This window comes from Anarrhichthys ocellatus, unplaced genomic scaffold (genome assembly GCF_004355925.1).
Source record: "Anarrhichthys ocellatus isolate YVR2014 unplaced genomic scaffold, GSC_Weel_1.0 scaffold32, whole genome shotgun sequence".
Classification (NCBI taxonomy): Eukaryota; Metazoa; Chordata; class Actinopteri; order Perciformes; family Anarhichadidae; genus Anarrhichthys; species Anarrhichthys ocellatus.
Genome location: NW_022280062.1, coordinates 3,017,356 through 3,033,509, shown reverse-complemented (window position 1 = coordinate 3,033,509; position 16,154 = coordinate 3,017,356). Strand labels below are relative to the sequence as shown.

General features: G+C 43.1%; 2 protein-coding genes across 6 annotated transcripts in view; one reads left to right on the top strand and one right to left on the bottom strand.

The window, feature by feature from the left end:
• The window catches only part of dapk3 (death-associated protein kinase 3), an 11,261-nt gene extending 5,768 nt beyond the window's left edge, over positions 1-5,493 (top strand). For both annotated transcript variants that reach the window (XM_031865035.1, XM_031865034.1), the window contains 8 exons: positions 396-493; positions 1,615-1,975; positions 2,513-2,642; positions 2,820-2,868; positions 2,959-2,985; positions 3,095-3,247; positions 3,358-3,403; positions 3,591-5,493. In XM_031865035.1, coding sequence (XP_031720895.1) covers positions 432-493; positions 1,615-1,975; positions 2,513-2,642; positions 2,820-2,868; positions 2,959-2,985; positions 3,095-3,247; positions 3,358-3,403; positions 3,591-4,121 — 1,359 coding nt within the window. In that variant the 5' untranslated portion in view covers positions 396-431 and the 3' untranslated portion in view covers positions 4,122-5,493. The remainder of the gene's footprint in view (positions 1-395; positions 494-1,614; positions 1,976-2,512; positions 2,643-2,819; positions 2,869-2,958; positions 2,986-3,094; positions 3,248-3,357; positions 3,404-3,590) is intronic.
• Positions 5,264-16,154, bottom strand: phc3 (polyhomeotic homolog 3 (Drosophila)). 4 transcript variants are annotated; one of them, XM_031865012.1, is made up of 15 exons: positions 16,014-16,154; positions 14,537-14,748; positions 13,743-13,898; positions 13,570-13,650; positions 13,335-13,487; positions 13,083-13,172; positions 12,663-12,885; positions 11,823-12,451; positions 11,601-11,727; positions 10,875-11,170; positions 9,961-10,120; positions 9,734-9,851; positions 8,322-8,451; positions 7,740-8,007; positions 5,264-7,241 (listed from the first exon to the last, which is right to left on the bottom strand). In XM_031865012.1, exons 2-15 carry the CDS (start codon positions 14,711-14,713, stop codon positions 7,087-7,089), a joined length of 2,763 nt encoding a protein of 920 aa, XP_031720872.1. In that variant the 5' UTR covers positions 14,714-14,748; positions 16,014-16,154; the 3' UTR covers positions 5,264-7,086. The 4 variants fall into 4 exon arrangements, with proteins under 4 accessions (XP_031720872.1, XP_031720871.1, XP_031720869.1 ...); XM_031865011.1 differs by having other exon boundaries at positions 16,027-16,154; XM_031865009.1 differs by lacking the exon at positions 16,014-16,154 and having other exon boundaries at positions 10,875-11,167; positions 14,537-15,401.

The window sequence follows — 16,154 nt, the reverse complement described above, 5'->3', positions numbered from 1 at the left end:
GGAACATGTACTCTGCTGTCTGTTTGTAACGTTGGCTACTTTAAAACGGCAGATTTGAATCCTTAAAAGCTACAATCAGAAATAGTTTTTAGTTTTTAGATCAGCCTCATTAAACAAGATTCAAATTAGGGGGGGAAAGCTAAAACCTCGATAGTGTTTCTCTATCCCGGTCCCTTTAATTGAGTCAGAGATGGCTGGTCCAGGAGATGACGTCAGTAGGTCTGGTATGCAGAAGTCTGACATGATCCAGAAAGTCTCTGAAAACTAAAGCTGAGCTGACTCGGGCCAAATAAGGAGTAGAGAAGGTTGTTTTGGTCACTGTGCTGTCAGGGCCACACCAACCACTGCCAGTGTTCATTGAGTTTATACTTTTTTTTTTAAATTTTCCACTGCAGTGAATCCCAAGGCTTCATCATTCCAGTCAGCACACCATGGCTGGCTTCAGACAGGAGGATGTGGAGTTGTATTATGAAATGGAAGAGGAGCTGGGCAGGTATGTTCTGCACATTTATTGTCTTTTTTTTTTTTTTTTTTTCCTTCTCTCGTTAAACATATTGTGCCTGAAAACATCCGCCTGGTACCACTGCTGTAGTCAATGTTACAAAAGACACTGTTCACACTTTGACTCTAACGTGTGTGTCTGTGGTGTCCCAGTCACTGGAGGACAGTTCCACATGCAAGTGTGAATGCATCCAAAATACCGTTTGTATTCTTTAGTATGTGTGCTGTGTTTTGGAGGACATCAGAGATTCATGTAGTGTTGCGTGAATACAAATGCCTACCTGGTGGAGGTAAAAAAAACAACTTTAAGTATTAGTTGGTAGTACATGCATAGCATGTGAAGTGTAATCAAACTACACAGTTACTTCAGATGTGTTCTAGATGCATTTTGATGCCAGGTATGAGCTGCAAAACATTTGATCTGATGAAGGCCAACATATCATCAGCAACATATTAAATACCCTATAATATCATTTCCACACTATGCTTGATAGTTTGTGTAATGAGTCATCGCATTTTAATAGTTTGGACTCAACTCTTTTCTGCAGTGATGCAGCAAAACTATGACGTCACTGCCTCTCAATGTGCCTTTCCACCTCCACTGAGGTGTACAGTCTCTATAGGAGGGTGTGTATGTGTGTGTGCTGACATATGCAGACATTAAATTCTGCCTTGTTATGCTTTATAAAATGCTTTCTCCTCCTTTTTAAAATCTTTGCTTGTTTTCCACTGAAATACTGGATCCATTCACCTCTTCTGGGTTCATAAAAGGCCTCAAATGAAACCGTCTGAACAAAAACAATAATGCGTTTCGGTTGAACCACATGTCCACATTGAGGCCTTAACCTGTGACGAGGGGTCACAGATAACCCTAACCCTGCTTCAATTTAAGGGGCATAAGCCAAAAAAGTTGGGAAGCACCGACTCGGACCATCAGAAGTACTCGTAGCCCAAAGTGAGGTCTTGATATATCTTCTGTACTCTAACCAGCCGCCAAGAACTCGATCCTTATAACAACATGAAGCTGGAACAACAAAAACAAAAGGCAAGCAGGTCTATATTAACCTAAATCTATATATTTTTAACATCCCCGTCCCCCCCTCTTTCCTGCAGCGGACAATTTGCCATCGTTCGTAAGTGTAAAGAGAAGACCACGAGTATCGAGTACGCGGCCAAGTTCATCAAGAAGCGCCGACTGTCGTCCAGCCGTCGGGGGGTGAGCCGCGAGGAGATCGAGCGCGAAGTCAACATCCTTCGGGAGATCCAGCACAGCAACATCATCACCCTGCACGACATCTTTGAAAACAAGGCCGACGTGATCCTGATCCTGGAGCTGGTGTCTGGAGGGGAGCTGTTCGACTTCCTGGCTGAGAAGGAATCTCTGACGGAGGAGGAGGCCACCCAGTTCCTAAAGCAGATCCTGGATGGCGTTCAGTATCTGCACTCCAAACGCATCGCTCACTTTGACCTTAAGGTCAGTGGTCTGCGGGGGGGGGGGGGAAGGTGGTCGGCGGTCGTAGTTGACACGTTAGTGAGGATTCTGTTCACCTTAAATATCTTGCTCTTGTGTGTGCGGAGGGATTTGACTGCAGACACACAAAGTTGTCAATCTGCATTGTGATAATGATAAGTTATCTTCGTATCATCAATATGAAGATTTTTTTGGGGCTTTAAGATACACAAAATGTGTAATAATTAGTCAAATAATTTCAGAAAAATGTGCCGATTAAAGTTTTAAAACCAAGAAAAACATTTAAAATCAAACTTTATATGCAGCACTGTGGCAGATACGACTGCCCATCAGCATAGACCAGGTCTTACTGTTCTTACTATCACTGTTTATTATGGTGTGGCGCTGCTGCGTATAAAAACAGTAAAACCTCTCTGAATTCTGCGCTGCATGTATGATGAGGTAGCTGAAGAGGATCTTAAAAAGTTGTTTTTAATGTGAATGTACACTTGTAGCTCAGCTCGTTCTCTCACTAATGTTTATCTTTGTTTTATCTTTCAGCCTGAGAATATCATGCTGCTGGACAAGAACGTCCCGAACCCCAGGATCAAGCTGATTGATTTTGGGATCGCGCATCAGATTAAAGCAGGAAACGAGTTCAAGAACATTTTTGGAACTCCGGAGTTTGTCGGTGAGCTCATGTTTTCCCTGAATATCCGAATGTTAATAAAGTAAATGTGTTCCACTTTAAGAACCAGTTTGTATGCTCGTGTGTGCCCACTCTGGCAAGTAAATTAAACATTGTAGGTGTGTTTCAGATCTCCACATCTGGTTTGTATTAAAAAGTTCCTTCCTCTGTGCTTTACAGCTCCAGAAATAGTTAACTATGAGCCCCTCGGACTGGAGGCGGACATGTGGTAAGATGTGAGCATCACTTCCTCCTCTGACGCTGTTTACCGACCCGCGTGACAGTTTTCATTCATGTTTGGTTCTTCTCTTCTCTGCAGGAGCATCGGAGTAATCACGTACATCCTGTGAGTAATGACAACAATGTCTTGAAACATAAGTCACTTCACTCCTCGTCCATGTTGTTTCTGTAAAGCAAATCCCTTTTTTTTTTTTTTTCTCTCTCTGATCCCGTAGACTGAGTGGTGCTTCACCATTTCTGGGCGAGACCAAGCAGGAGACCCTGACGAACATCTCGGGCGTCAACTACGACTTTGATGAAGAGTATTTCAGTAACACCAGTGAGCTGGCAAAGGACTTCATACGACGTCTGCTGGTCAAGGATCCTAAGTAGGAACTTTTTACCATATTTTACACCAAAAGCAAAGAAGAGAAATCTCTGTTTCGTAGACAAATGGAAGTTTGTCATTTTCTCACTGGTGGATTATTTTCATTCGCAGGAAGAGAATGACGATTGATGACAGTCTTGAGCACCCCTGGATTAAGGTGGGTTTTTATTCAGCGTTTATATCTGTTTGCTGAGTTTAAAATTCAAAATGTTCTGGTCAGTACATACTGTACCTTGGTCACAATTCTTAAATAAAACAAATTTATATATAGCATCATATTGGATTTTTTGTAGTCGATACAAATACTGGTATTGGAGATAAAAAAAACATTTTTCCCTCTGCAGGTTATTAAGAGGCGAAATGTCCGCCAGGAGGAGAGAGACCACAAGACGGAGCGCCGACGCCTGAAAACCACTCGTCTGAAGGAGTACACCATCAAGTCCCACTCCAGCATGCCTCCGAACAACACTTACGTCAACTTCGAGCGCTTCTCCCAGGTGCTGGAGGAGATCGCGGCAGCAGAGGAAGGCCTGAGGGACCTGGAGCGTAACCAGCGCTCGTGCCGGGATGATGTGGCGGCACTGTTGTCCATCTACGAGGAGAAGGAGGGCTGGTACAAGGAGGAGAACCAGAGCATCTCCAGCGACCTGAGCCACATCCGCCAAGAGCTGCAGCGCACTCAGGCCCAGCGCAAGAAGAGCCAGGAGGAGGCCCGGCTCACCATGCAGGCCGCCAACATCCTCAAGCGCAAGTACGGGCGCCTGGAGAACCGCTACGAGGTCCTGGCGGAGCAGGTGGCCTCTGAAGTCCGCTGGGTGGAGGAGCTGGTCAAGTCCATATTGGTGGAGAAGGACGGCCTCGGCAGCATGTCCTGAACAATGATGCTTTGATTCTCGAGTATCCTCCGTGTCGTCTGCACGCGTCAGTGCGGTGTGAGTGGGTCAGTTGTCGTCATAAACTCTGCTGCCTGTCGGGAGAAATGTTCCAACTCTTTTTTTTTTTTTTTTTTTTTTAATGTCACGCTTCAGAGAACCAGCAAGAAGCCGAGAGGCAATATGTTGAACCCATTCCCCCGTGAAAAGTTTCATTCCTCTGTTTTATAAGTTAATTTATCATTTTTTTTAGATTTTATGTACGGTTACGTGACAAATAATTCAAAGTTTGCAACTATATTGGCTTTTTTGTTTTGCCAATTTTCTCAGCCTGGTTATCTTTTATTTTAGAAATGTAATTGCGACTGAATGTCCCGGTGCTGTAGAAGCCGGAGATGTTTGCTCTTATATTCAGCTTGTAGTTTCAGGTTTGTTTATTTATCCGTTTACGTTTCCGATTCGATTGCAGCTCATATTTAATTGGGACAAACGCCAAAGGATGCAATAAACGTAAACACTCAGCATAGAAAACAAAGAGATTTAGGTTCATGCGTTATTTTACAGATCTGTCATTGCCTAATGAGTTCTTAATTATTCCTTGTGAAAGTTTCCTGGAAAGAACCACATAGTTTGTCTCTAAATCCCAGAAAATAGAGACTGAAAGAACTGACTGAGCTGATACTGTTATATTAGTTTAATTAGTTTATTAATGTCTTCCAGAGGACTCTCCATGAATGACGTTTCTCTATTTATACCCAAGTAAATATGTATTCATCACATGCGCTTAATGAACACATTTCACATCTTAATTGTCCAACTGATCAGCTCTCTATAATCGGCACCAAATGTCCTGATTCTTTCCTGGAAACATCCTCGGGAATTATTTGGAAATTCAATTAATTTACAGACCTATAAAAACAAAGCGCCACCACATTTGGAATGTATGAACTCCTCTTTTGCAGTGCCTGTTAACTGATCGACCGTATTGCCTCCGCGAGCACTCATCCGTCATCGAGTCAATGACATTTCTATCACATTGATATTGCTCTTATGTCTTAAACGCAAACAACTTTTGCACAGTAGCCTCGTAAACCAAATGGTGTGCATGGAACCGTTCCTCTACATCCCGCTACTCTCGTCTCTGTTTTCATTCTGACCGTCTCTTGCGGACTCCAAACATTCCACCGATGCGTCCCACATCCGTGCACCACATTCCGCATGTGTAGAGTAGAAGTGTACGATGTAGTCCGTAGTATTCTTCAGGACAGACATTACACTGAGAGGATTGTAGAATTGTTCCACAATCCATTTTAATCCGTCTTTAAAGTGAAATGCCCGGGCTTGTTTTAAATAAACAGTTATCGCTGTAACCCGAGTCGTGTTCGTGTGTTGTTGTGTGAGTGGAAACGAACTCTGCTTCTGTTTGTCCTTCAGGCCACAGAGACGTAGTACATTCACTCAAATACTGTACGCAAGTAGAATTTTGACTTACTGGTACTTTAGTGTGTGTGTGTGTGTGTGTGTGTGTGAAAATACTCAAATGGGCTATTTTCTTTGCATTATATGAAGGTTATTTTGTAGTAGTATTAGTATATTAGCGCTGTACAAGTACATTCTATTTATCATTTACTTTTACTTTAATATTTTAAATGCAGGCCTGAAGTTTTTTTCTATCGTGTCTTTGCTACTTTCACTGTAGTAAATGATCTCAGTCCCTCCACCACTTATTAAATTATCTTTTTAATTTAAAGATGTATTCATTTATTTTAAAGAGACCAGCTGATGTGATGTTTAATATGTAAAAGGCTTGACCACGGTCAGTATTATCTACCAAACTACTTAATGTTGTGTACAGGAAAGACAACATGATGCATTTGGAGCTGGATGAGTTCTCTACCAGACTTTTCTTTACAGCAGCAGAGAAATAAATAGTTAGAAACGATAAACTGTTTAAAGGATGCCCTCTGGTGGTGGTTCACCAAAAATACAGGAGAATTTTTAGGTGGTTTTATTTTTTTCTCACATTAACCGGACAAAAAGCCCAAACATCTCGTTTCTTTTGTACTAAACAAGTTAGCGATGAATACATGAACTTGTTTTACTTTTAGATCTGAAACATGTTTATCTGCTGCAGTTAATTCACTCATACTTTGTTCAGCAGATCATATATATTATTCTACCTTGCAAAACATTAAGCTGGGCTTACTGAATCAGTTACAAGTCCAGACCAATAGGAAACAGCCATTTGACCTTGAACTCCATGTTGTATATAGTTTATTACAAAGTCACATTTATTATTGTCCAATATAAAGAAGTAAATCCTTATATTTGACTCTTGGGAGTTTTGGTACCTTTTTGTAAAACGTGTTACAAAACCACAAAACAGTGTACAATACTTTAATGGTTTTATTTGTACATTAATTATGACGGTAATAAATAAATCATAAATAACTTTGTCATCAGTTTGGTTCCATAAGTTATTAGTTTGCTGATGATAAGTGGAATCATGTGTAAGATAGTAAATCTGTTTTTGTAAACTTTGAGCTTGTACAGCATCCTTTTAACTTTCTGTGTCATAATGTATAGATGTTTTCTTTGTTTACAAATGATACAAAAGAACTTTAAATTGACCATTTTGAAACAAATGGATAACCGGAGCCAAACGGCTACAATCACTGGAATCAAAAGACAAGAGGAGATGGAAAGAAATGCTCCTCTTGTGTGTTTAAAATCGTCTGTTACAGTGTGAGGACTTCACTCAGGAGGGAAACGTTTGGCAGTGGTCTCAAGAAAAACTGCAGTCTGTTTTCATGATTCCAGCTCAACACGATCCACTCGGTGTGTTTTAACTGTCTTTGTGTCCGAGGACAAGTCGGACAACTGGAGAAATGGGTAGTGCTTCAAAACGTCGTCCTGTTTTTCTTCATCAACACACATCCATTCTTGGAGAGAAGGGACGTTGACGTGTTTATGCATCTTTCAGAGAATTAATGTGGGCACACAGTTTGAGTGCAGGTCCCAGTTTAAGGTTCATGGTGCTGACCAGGTGGTCTTCGGTTAGAAGCAGCAGAGCCTGTCCGTCGATTTCCTGGGAGCGAAACTCCTCGGCTACATCCTGACCACCTGGAGAAGAGAGATGGACGGATGGACTGAGTAGAGTGTGGGCCCCCTGTTCATTAACACTTTAATATGACAAACTCTGACACGGCTGGAAGAAACAAGCTGTATTCCTGCTACAGACATAATAGTCCAAACCTCAAAATGATTTAAAAATATTTGAAACTATTGTCAAAATTGTTGCCATTTCATTTTCTGTCAATCAGCTGATTGACTAATTGTTTCAGCAGCACTTTTATATACTGTTTATATACCAGTTTGATTTACGTCCAAAACATAAAATATGTTTTGGATGTAAGAATTTTAATCTGTCAAATAATTGTATTGAAGTAAAAAGTACAATAGTTTCCTCTGAATTGACGTATTAATTAAAGTATAAAGTAGCGTGAAAAGAAAAGACTAGTAAAGTAGAAGTACCTCAGATTTGTACTTGAGTACAGTATTTGAGTACATGCACTTAGCTCTTTTCCACCACTGATGAACAGCATGCAGCTATATTTGTACCTGGCAGGGAGTTGATAAAAGAAAACACTTGTTGAACGTTCCACTGAGCCGGACAGCCGGCGTCGTCTTCTCCTTCAGAAACACTGATTGTTTCCGTCATCCTCGGCTCCCGCTCTCTCTCCTGCTCTCTCTCCCTCTCTCTCTCGGCATGTCTCCGGAGCCTGGTTGTCATCGGAACAGGAGGCTCGTCTTCCTCCTCTTCGTCCTGCTCGTCGTCCTCTCTCGGTGAGCTTTGGCGGGTCTCCTCAGAGCCAAACGACCCACGAGCCTGTTGGGGCCGAAGACAAGTGAGACAAATATCCCGTGTTTTGGTCGAGACTACGTGCAGTAAAGCTCAACCAGGTATTGGCTTTAGTCCTCAGAGAGGATTTAGGCTCCTGCTGTTTTTTAAACATTTAATGGAATAGTCCTTTCAAAATAAAGGTTTAAATTAAAGGGCATTACAGGGTTTTTCTAATGTTGCATGATAGATCATTGAGCCTTAAGCAGCTTCTGACGCTAAAACAATTTCACAAGTTTTAGCATCAAATAGCAGCACTTGTGCGTTTGGCTACATGCAGCAGGTCAGCTGATACCACTGACCTGTCTCAGAAAATGTTCTCTGGAGGCTCCGTTGACTCTGCTGGGGGGTCGTCCTCTCCGGCCCATCGGCCTGTGACCGCAGCGACCTGCTCTCAGCACAGTGATACGCTTGCTGCAGCTCACACTGAACCTGAACCAAAATACCAAATTAGATTCATGCAGTTCACCATGATGACGATCCTCAAAGTCCAAAAGCCCTTTGGGACTGTACGAGCCTGTGGTTACTGATTGCAGACAGTTAGACGGGCTTTTGTCATTGTGCTCTGAGCTGCATCTGGACTCTTTGGTGCCTGAATGGAGACTCAAAAGGAAACCTGGGAGTGATTATACACTTGAGAGCCCAAATGTAACTCAATGGGTTCCAGATGTCAGATGATGTGTCTCACCACCACTGACGACATTTCAGTTTACTTGTCTTGTGTGGTAGAGGCTGCTTCTTTTAAAATCTTTATTTATACAAGGATGGATGCTCATTTGCAGTAGAAACGAATGTCTTGTTGACGTCTGAGAAGATCTGCTGCAGTAAAGTTTTGTTTTTATTCATTCTTTCCACATACAGTGGGTTTAAACTTTAAACTAAGCAACAACTTACATTAAAACAAGGCTGAAATACTCAATGCAGCATCAGTCCCTCTTTAAACTAATGTACATACAAGATTATCAATTATTAAATATCCGTCATTATTTTGAATAGCAACGGTGGTGTACTTCTGTATTGTTCTTACATGAAAAGACATATCTTCGTCCATCTCTCAATACATTCCAGCTTCCCTACTTTAGCTGTGATCATGTGTTTGAACTTTTTTTTTTAAATGAATGACAAGTATATAATTGTATTTCTTTAAAGGCTCATTGGGGACTATTTTCAGCTGTGGATTAATACATATTCAGTTCTCTAGTAGTGAGTATTACTAGCAGCAGGACGGTGTATGTGGGATCAAGACCACTTAACAGAGACCGAGTCAAGACCAAGACCTGTCCCACACTGCATGACTCCCTCACAATAAAATGTGGAACATGCTCTCCTGAAATTAATCTGAAATCCACATTCCCATGAAAACACCTACAGAGAAAAAAATCCTCTCAATTCACCTCTTTTATATATGTATATGTGTGTGTGTATGTCCATACGTGCAGCACGAGAAACAGAGTTTGCCTTTGTTTTCTATGAGCAATCACAAAACTGATGCGCAATTTAGTGTTTCCTGCAGTTGTGGTTTTGAACAATCTTGAAATAAAATCCAGAGTTCTCTTTGTCTGAGATCGGGTTTGTTTACAAGACAAGACCTCTAAAAAGTGGTCTTGGGGTCGGTCTTGAGACTAAGACTGATCTGGATTACTACAACACTGACTCATGCTCATTAGGCGAAGTGTTGTTGGTGCATCTGGATGTGTGTGAGTGATTGATTTACCTTCTGACACACGTCATGGAGCAGAAGCGTTTGGAGCGCAGGAACGTGTGAGCGTAACCTCGACTCCCACAGAACTCGCACTGCAGCACAGCGGCCAAACTCTCCCCCAGCTCTGCATCTTCACAGGGCCAGCTGTTAGTCACACGTACACACACCCAAACAACACATGTCTTATACACACACACACACACACACACACACACACACACACACACACATCACCTCACCATCTGCTGCAGGGCCGTCGTCTTCCATCTCTGAGTCTGTTGAATCCGACTGGTCAGCGTCCAGCGGACTGTCCTCTGCTGCTGCGTCCCCGTTGGTTTGCATCTCCTGGGATTCGGGAAGTGAAGCCTGCTGGTCCGCTAGCACCGAGGCGGAGACCACCTGCATTAAGAGTTGCATTTAGAAAAAGGTAAATCTCCCATACTGACGTGGAAGGACACAAGTTCTGCGTAGAAACAGATGGAGTGTATTTTTACACGTCTATATTTGACTAAAATTAGGACTCACCTGATCTGCTTTCCCCTACAGTCCTGGCTCATACTGCATGTGTTTTTGGGTTGCTAAATCCTGTCTCTAACTTTATCTACTTTTAAACTTTGTTTATAATTTTATTTATCCTATTTCAACCCTATAACTGCATGGTTCTTTGGTGTAACCTGTTTAATTTTAGTGTTGTACTTTAATTGTTTTGTCCTGTATGTGAAGCACCTTGAGATGGTGTTAGTATCTGAAAGTGTGCTGTACAAATTAAATTAATAATTATTGTTATGAACTGCAAACCTAAAAACCGCCCGCTACACAAGATGTGAACGACGGCAGCAGAACTGGTACAACATCTGTGCAGGACTTCTACTTAATGTGAGTTTACTAACAAGCCCTTACTTTTTTATTCTGACACCAGAATTAGTTTTTGTTAGCTGGAAATCTATTATTCTACTTTCTCCATTATACTTGCACCAGAAATATTTGAATGTTAACTACCCACGGATTATCAGAAATGTAAACCGTCTAACAGTGGAAAAACAACAAGACACAATGTCAGTTTTAAGGGCTTCAGGATGAACTTTTCCCGTTAGCTAAAACATCGAACTCTAACAGACATTCGCTGGTGATATTGCACCTCCAGCGTTCATACCGGGAACGGCTCCAGACCCTCTCGGATGACGAAGCCCTCTATGAGGTGTGTGAGGACGTGGGTTGTTAGTATCCTGTCGGGGCTGCCTGGGACGCTGGCTGGAGAGGAGCGGGGCTGGCTGGGGCCTCTTGCTGCTGCTGGCAGGACGGGCGGAGGTAGAGGAGGAGATGGAGGAGGAGGAGGAGGAGGAGGAGGGTTGCTGCTGGTGGTGGTGGTGGTGAGCTGGGAGGGTTCTTCCACCACAGGTGGCCGGATCACTGAGCGACTGGATGTGATGGAGGATGAACCCGAGACTGCTTAAAGGCATGAAAGACAAGAGATCTGACGGTTGTTTTCTACAGCAAGGTAACTGGTTGAACCAGGCTTGTTCCAGTAATTCTGGTTTATATTCAGGAAATTCAGTTTTGCAAAGGAGGTTTATATCAGTCTGAACTCAGTTACTTTGAAGACTCAGCTGGTCTCAGACAGGTTAGTTTTCAGTGGCAGACATTTTAACCATATGGTGGCTGTTATGTCTCAAGAAACATTCGATACGTCTAAAGTGTTTGATAGAATGTTGCATCTCCGGGAAACAGATCCAGGTTCAGATTTGTATGTTCATTCAAGGCTTTCACAATAAGCTCTGCTTTTCTGAACCAACACCCCTCTGGCTAGTGAGGAGAGTTTCTAGGGTTATAAATACTTTTATTCTTTTCTTTTTTCATTATATTTATCATCTTACTTTACCTGCACCATTCTGCTTAGGAGGCCCGGTGAGAGGTGTCAGGGTCCTGTCTTGCTGTGGACTGGGAGGACGTGCATCTTTCCTCTCCTCTGAGCTCAATCCATTCACTTTGCACCCCGTCTGCCCCGACTGAAATTCGAACCACAACAAACGCTTCATCAAAACAACAGACACTGTGAACAGACAAAGCTTACAGAGCTTAACCCCAGCACTTGGCGGCTCACCAATGGAGTTTCATTGTGTCTGACTCGATGCACTTTCAGATTGACAGCCACCGTCTGAGGAGGTGGGAGGTTCTGGTAGGGCATCTGGACCAGAGCCTCCGCGACAGGTAGCTCCCGCTCTGTCAGCAGCATCCGTCCCGACTGGACGGCCAAAGCCTGGACCGAGTGCAGGGACAGCCTCTGGAGAGAGGCCGGGGGGTTCTGGGGCAGCCTGGGGAGAACCAGAGGTGGAGGAGGAGGCGGAGGCTGGTTCTGAACTTGTGGGAATGTCGTCCGCCGCTGCGGAGCGGCCACCAGAGGAGGAGGCTGAGGCTGAACGGTGGCGGCTGGGATCGAGGTCTGAGCTAAGGATGCAAACACGCTGGTGACAGACGAGGAAGAAGGGGCGTGGGGGTCGCTGTTGGTTTTTGATTGGGTGCCGGGAGTGGTCAGTCTTTTAACTGAAAGAGGAAGAGGGTTGGAGTTGGTTTCTTGAGGTGCTACTCTGAGCGCGATGGGCTGGAGATGCCTGTGGTGTGGACATCCTCCTGCAGCCTGCTGGAGGATGAACTGGTGGTGCGCCACCCGCTGGCCCGGCGGACAGGCCAGCTGCTGCTTGACCAGAGTGTTGGTCTGCACCGTAGAGTAGGCTGCAAGGAGAGTGAAGCACGGACAGATGTGAAGAACAAAATCTAACAAATACACAAAACAAGGATCTCTTTCTCAAGGTGGACCTGAAAAGTTACGGCAAATGTCACGGTGTGGGCGTTCATTTTTGTTCCTGTGACTCATCACTTAAACCTGAAACACGCTTTCTGGTAATCTTCCTTTAGGCCTCAGTATTTGAACCCGTTATCTCACCTGGCGTCATAATCTGGGGTCCTGAGGCCAACCGGGTGACATCAGCCGGTCCTGTTTCTGTTGAGGTGTCGGTCAGCTGGTTAGTTTTCAACCCGCAGATTGACGTCTTGGATAAAGAGGTGGTCGGAGTCGGGGCTTGTGACTGGGCGGACGGCTTTAAGATCACACCGTGGGCTGTGGCCAGAGCTCCAGGCAAGTGGGCACGCAGAGCGAGATTCTGCACCTGAACGAGAAACAGACAGGAAGTCACTTTGACACTGTTTATAAAAGCAAGAAGTGGTGAGGTTGACAGCCCGACTTTATCAATGGTTCCTCTAACATCCATCAACATCCAATGTGGCTCGAGCTCAAGATACGTAACAACCTGAAGTCTATAATGTTGCAGGCTTGTGGTGTGCATGCGTTACTCAAAGTTCGTACCTGAGAGGAGGTAGGTAAAGAGGAGCAGGAGGTGACAGCGGGGAGGTCTGATTGAACTGTAGCCACCGTGGAGGCAGGGGTTAGAATAAGCTAACAGGAGAAAAGCAAAGAGCAGGAGAGATAGGTGGCTAGAAATAAACAAACTTCATGTTGTGAGAGCTTATAAATGGGGGTAAACAGGTCATGCAGTTTTGAAGTACCAGTGTAAGTACAGCTTGACCAACAGCGTGACATAATTGAAAACCTTTGTACCATCTGAGTGCGAAGGTACATCTGAGCTTGGTTACAGTTGGCCGGTCTGTTTCCCAGGAGCATGGCCTGCTGGGATATGGTGGTTGCACCACCAGTGGATGTCTGGGTTCGGCCAATCAGCTGCGCTGTCACTGGAGACGCTGGTATGGTAATCTGGACGAGAGAAAGACGCTGAGGTTAATATCCGTGCTCAGGGCACGTCAGATTGATAAAGAGTTGTAACATAGATACTGACTGAGTTTTGGGAAACACCAGCAGGCTGATGAACCAAACCGCCGCTGGATGAAGAAGGCGTCTGCCGCTGACAGACTGACGCCTGAAAGACATTAGAGCGTTATCACAAACCCTACAGCTCATGTCTAAATGACTCCTCGTGCTTGCACTAACACAGAACAGACACCCTCTGACCTGCTGTATGGTGGCCAGACTCTGCAGATGAGGGCTGTGCTGGTGCTGCTGCAGGGCGGCCGTCTGCAGCATGAGGTGCTGCTGCTGGGCCGCGTACATCTGGTGCAGGTACTGGGCCGCCATGCTCTGAGGTCTGTGGATGGCGTGTTGGATCACCTGTTGGGTCACATGACGGATACATCAAGCACTTTACAAAAATAATTTCAGTTAGTTAGTCTTTTTGAGACATTTAGAACATTTACTTCTGAAAAATAAAATGTTAGGATTGGAATATTCCTAGAATAATATCGAGTTGCTTTGTAAAAGGTACTTTTATTTTTCATGGCCAAAGGCTTGAGGTATTTGAATTCTGTAATTTGATTTATACTTAGTGCTAGCAGCTTTTTTATATGGAAGTCACTTTTTTAAGATAACATATAACTCCTGGTTTTATTAAGAAAATGCATATGCTACGCAGTTCAACAGAAGACTGACTATATTCTGAACTACCTATCTTTTACTTTACAAAATCATCAATTATTCTGTACTGGCTCTAAGCATTAGACCTGGTCATCGGTCACCTACCGACCTGCCAAGTCAAATAAAAAATCATGCAGGGGTTCCAGATACTGTCTTTTACCTGGACACCTCTTAAATGAAACAATTGTATGTAGAGCTCCCAGGCCCTGTCTATTAACTGGACTCATCGACAATGAAACAATCATATGTAGAGGTCCCGGGTCCTGTCTACTACCTGGACTGCCTGTCAGTCAAGTCAAACAATGCATGCAGAGGTCCCGGGTCCTGTCTACTACCTGGACTGCCTGTCTGTCGGGAGAGATGATGCTCAGGGAGGTAGAGGGCGCCCCGGTGCACGTGGTGCTGCCGGAGCTGACAGTTGCCATGGTGACGGCAGCTGATGTGATGGGGGGGGTTGTGGCTCCGGTCCTATTAGCGTCTGGCTGCTTCTCTCCCGGGCCCTGCCTCTCCATCTCCCGGGTCACACACTGACTCAGTAATGGGAAGACTGTGGAGGTAAGATAGACATTAACTAACCGCAAGAATTTATATATATATATATATAATATAACAGACATTCAGGGATGGACCTGCGCTGATTAACTCGTTTGTAGTTTAGCACTTTTCTCAAACTGTCACTCTGCAGCAAAAGTTTATAAAAAAAAGCTGAAGAAAGACTTTTTTTGTCTAATATAAAACAAAACAACCAGTGCTGCAAAAAGTTAAACTATGGATCAAGCAAGTGTTTTTTGTATTTCCAGATTGTCTAGGCTACATTAATACAAATTATTCGTATTTCATAATACGTGGAGAAAAATATACTTTAGGCTTTTCGGTTTTTAGGTTTTAACTACACTTGGTAATTCATCCATAAAGCAAAGCAAATTAACAAAAAGTCACTAATACATTAAAATCATCCATCAAGTGTAGCATTTCTTCTCTCATTTAAAAATACATACATATATGTGCTAATTATGTGTAAGTATTATATAACATTATATAAGTTACCCAGCCTATATATAAGTGCATGTTATTTTTTTTAACTGATTAAACAGACTACAATTTGTGTTTTTTAAAGCATCTTAAATATTTGCTTTACTTTTGATGATTTCAATATAAAAAGTACAACTGAATCATTAAACTACAGCTACGTACACACATTAACAAACATCATAACATGAGGAAAAACAAAGATGGATTCATTGCCCATAACCTGGGAAAACATTGTTATGATGCATATATATATATATATATATATATATATATATATATATGAAAAAGATAAATCATTCACATTAATGATTTGTTTTTCAAAATGGGTGTTGAGGTTATTTTGTGCCATCACCACATCTGTAAGGAGACACACATCAGACAAAGGTGCTATAATGGAGGGTTTTAACTGCTGATAAAGCAGCAGCTAAATAAAATGGTGATAATAATAAGATATGATATTACAAATAATACACTTCATGAGCTATCCTTAAAATAATAAAATTGTTTGCCACATTTCACAAAGCTAAGCACAGATGGTGTGTATGGCAGCTTGCATATTGATTGATTTTCTGCTGCAGAGCCGGTTCTGTCCAATTAAACACCCGGCAGCATATTAATCCCTGAACGACCACATATGATCTTAAATGCACATTGAACAAAATGTAGGAACCTAAGCATAATAAATTCAACAAATCAGGATGTCATTCCCTGTCTGTCTGTCTGTCGGTCGGACTGCCTCTCATCGCTCAGACGGCGCTTTATGCATGCACAATCATTCACCTCTTGTCGTTACCTGCCTGGTATTGATAGACCATCAGGCCATCAGGAACTGACCAGACCCCGGCACATTGTCCCAGTCATGAAGCCCACTGATGCGCCAGTATACTGTCTAAAATGGAGATTTAAAAAAAAATCTGACGG

Coding starts and splice junctions, on each gene's coding strand:
- phc3 (XM_031865009.1), bottom strand. CDS start 14,818: ATGTCTGTTATATTATATATATATATATATAAATTCTTGCGGTTAGTT. Junction 13,173..13,334: donor TGTACCTTCGCACTCAGATG/GTACAAAGGTTT, acceptor TTCTCCTGTTAG/CTTATTCTAACCCCTGCCTC. Junction 12,452..12,662: donor ACCCCAGATTATGACGCCAG/GTGAGATAACGG, acceptor CTCTCCTTGCAG/CCTACTCTACGGTGCAGACC.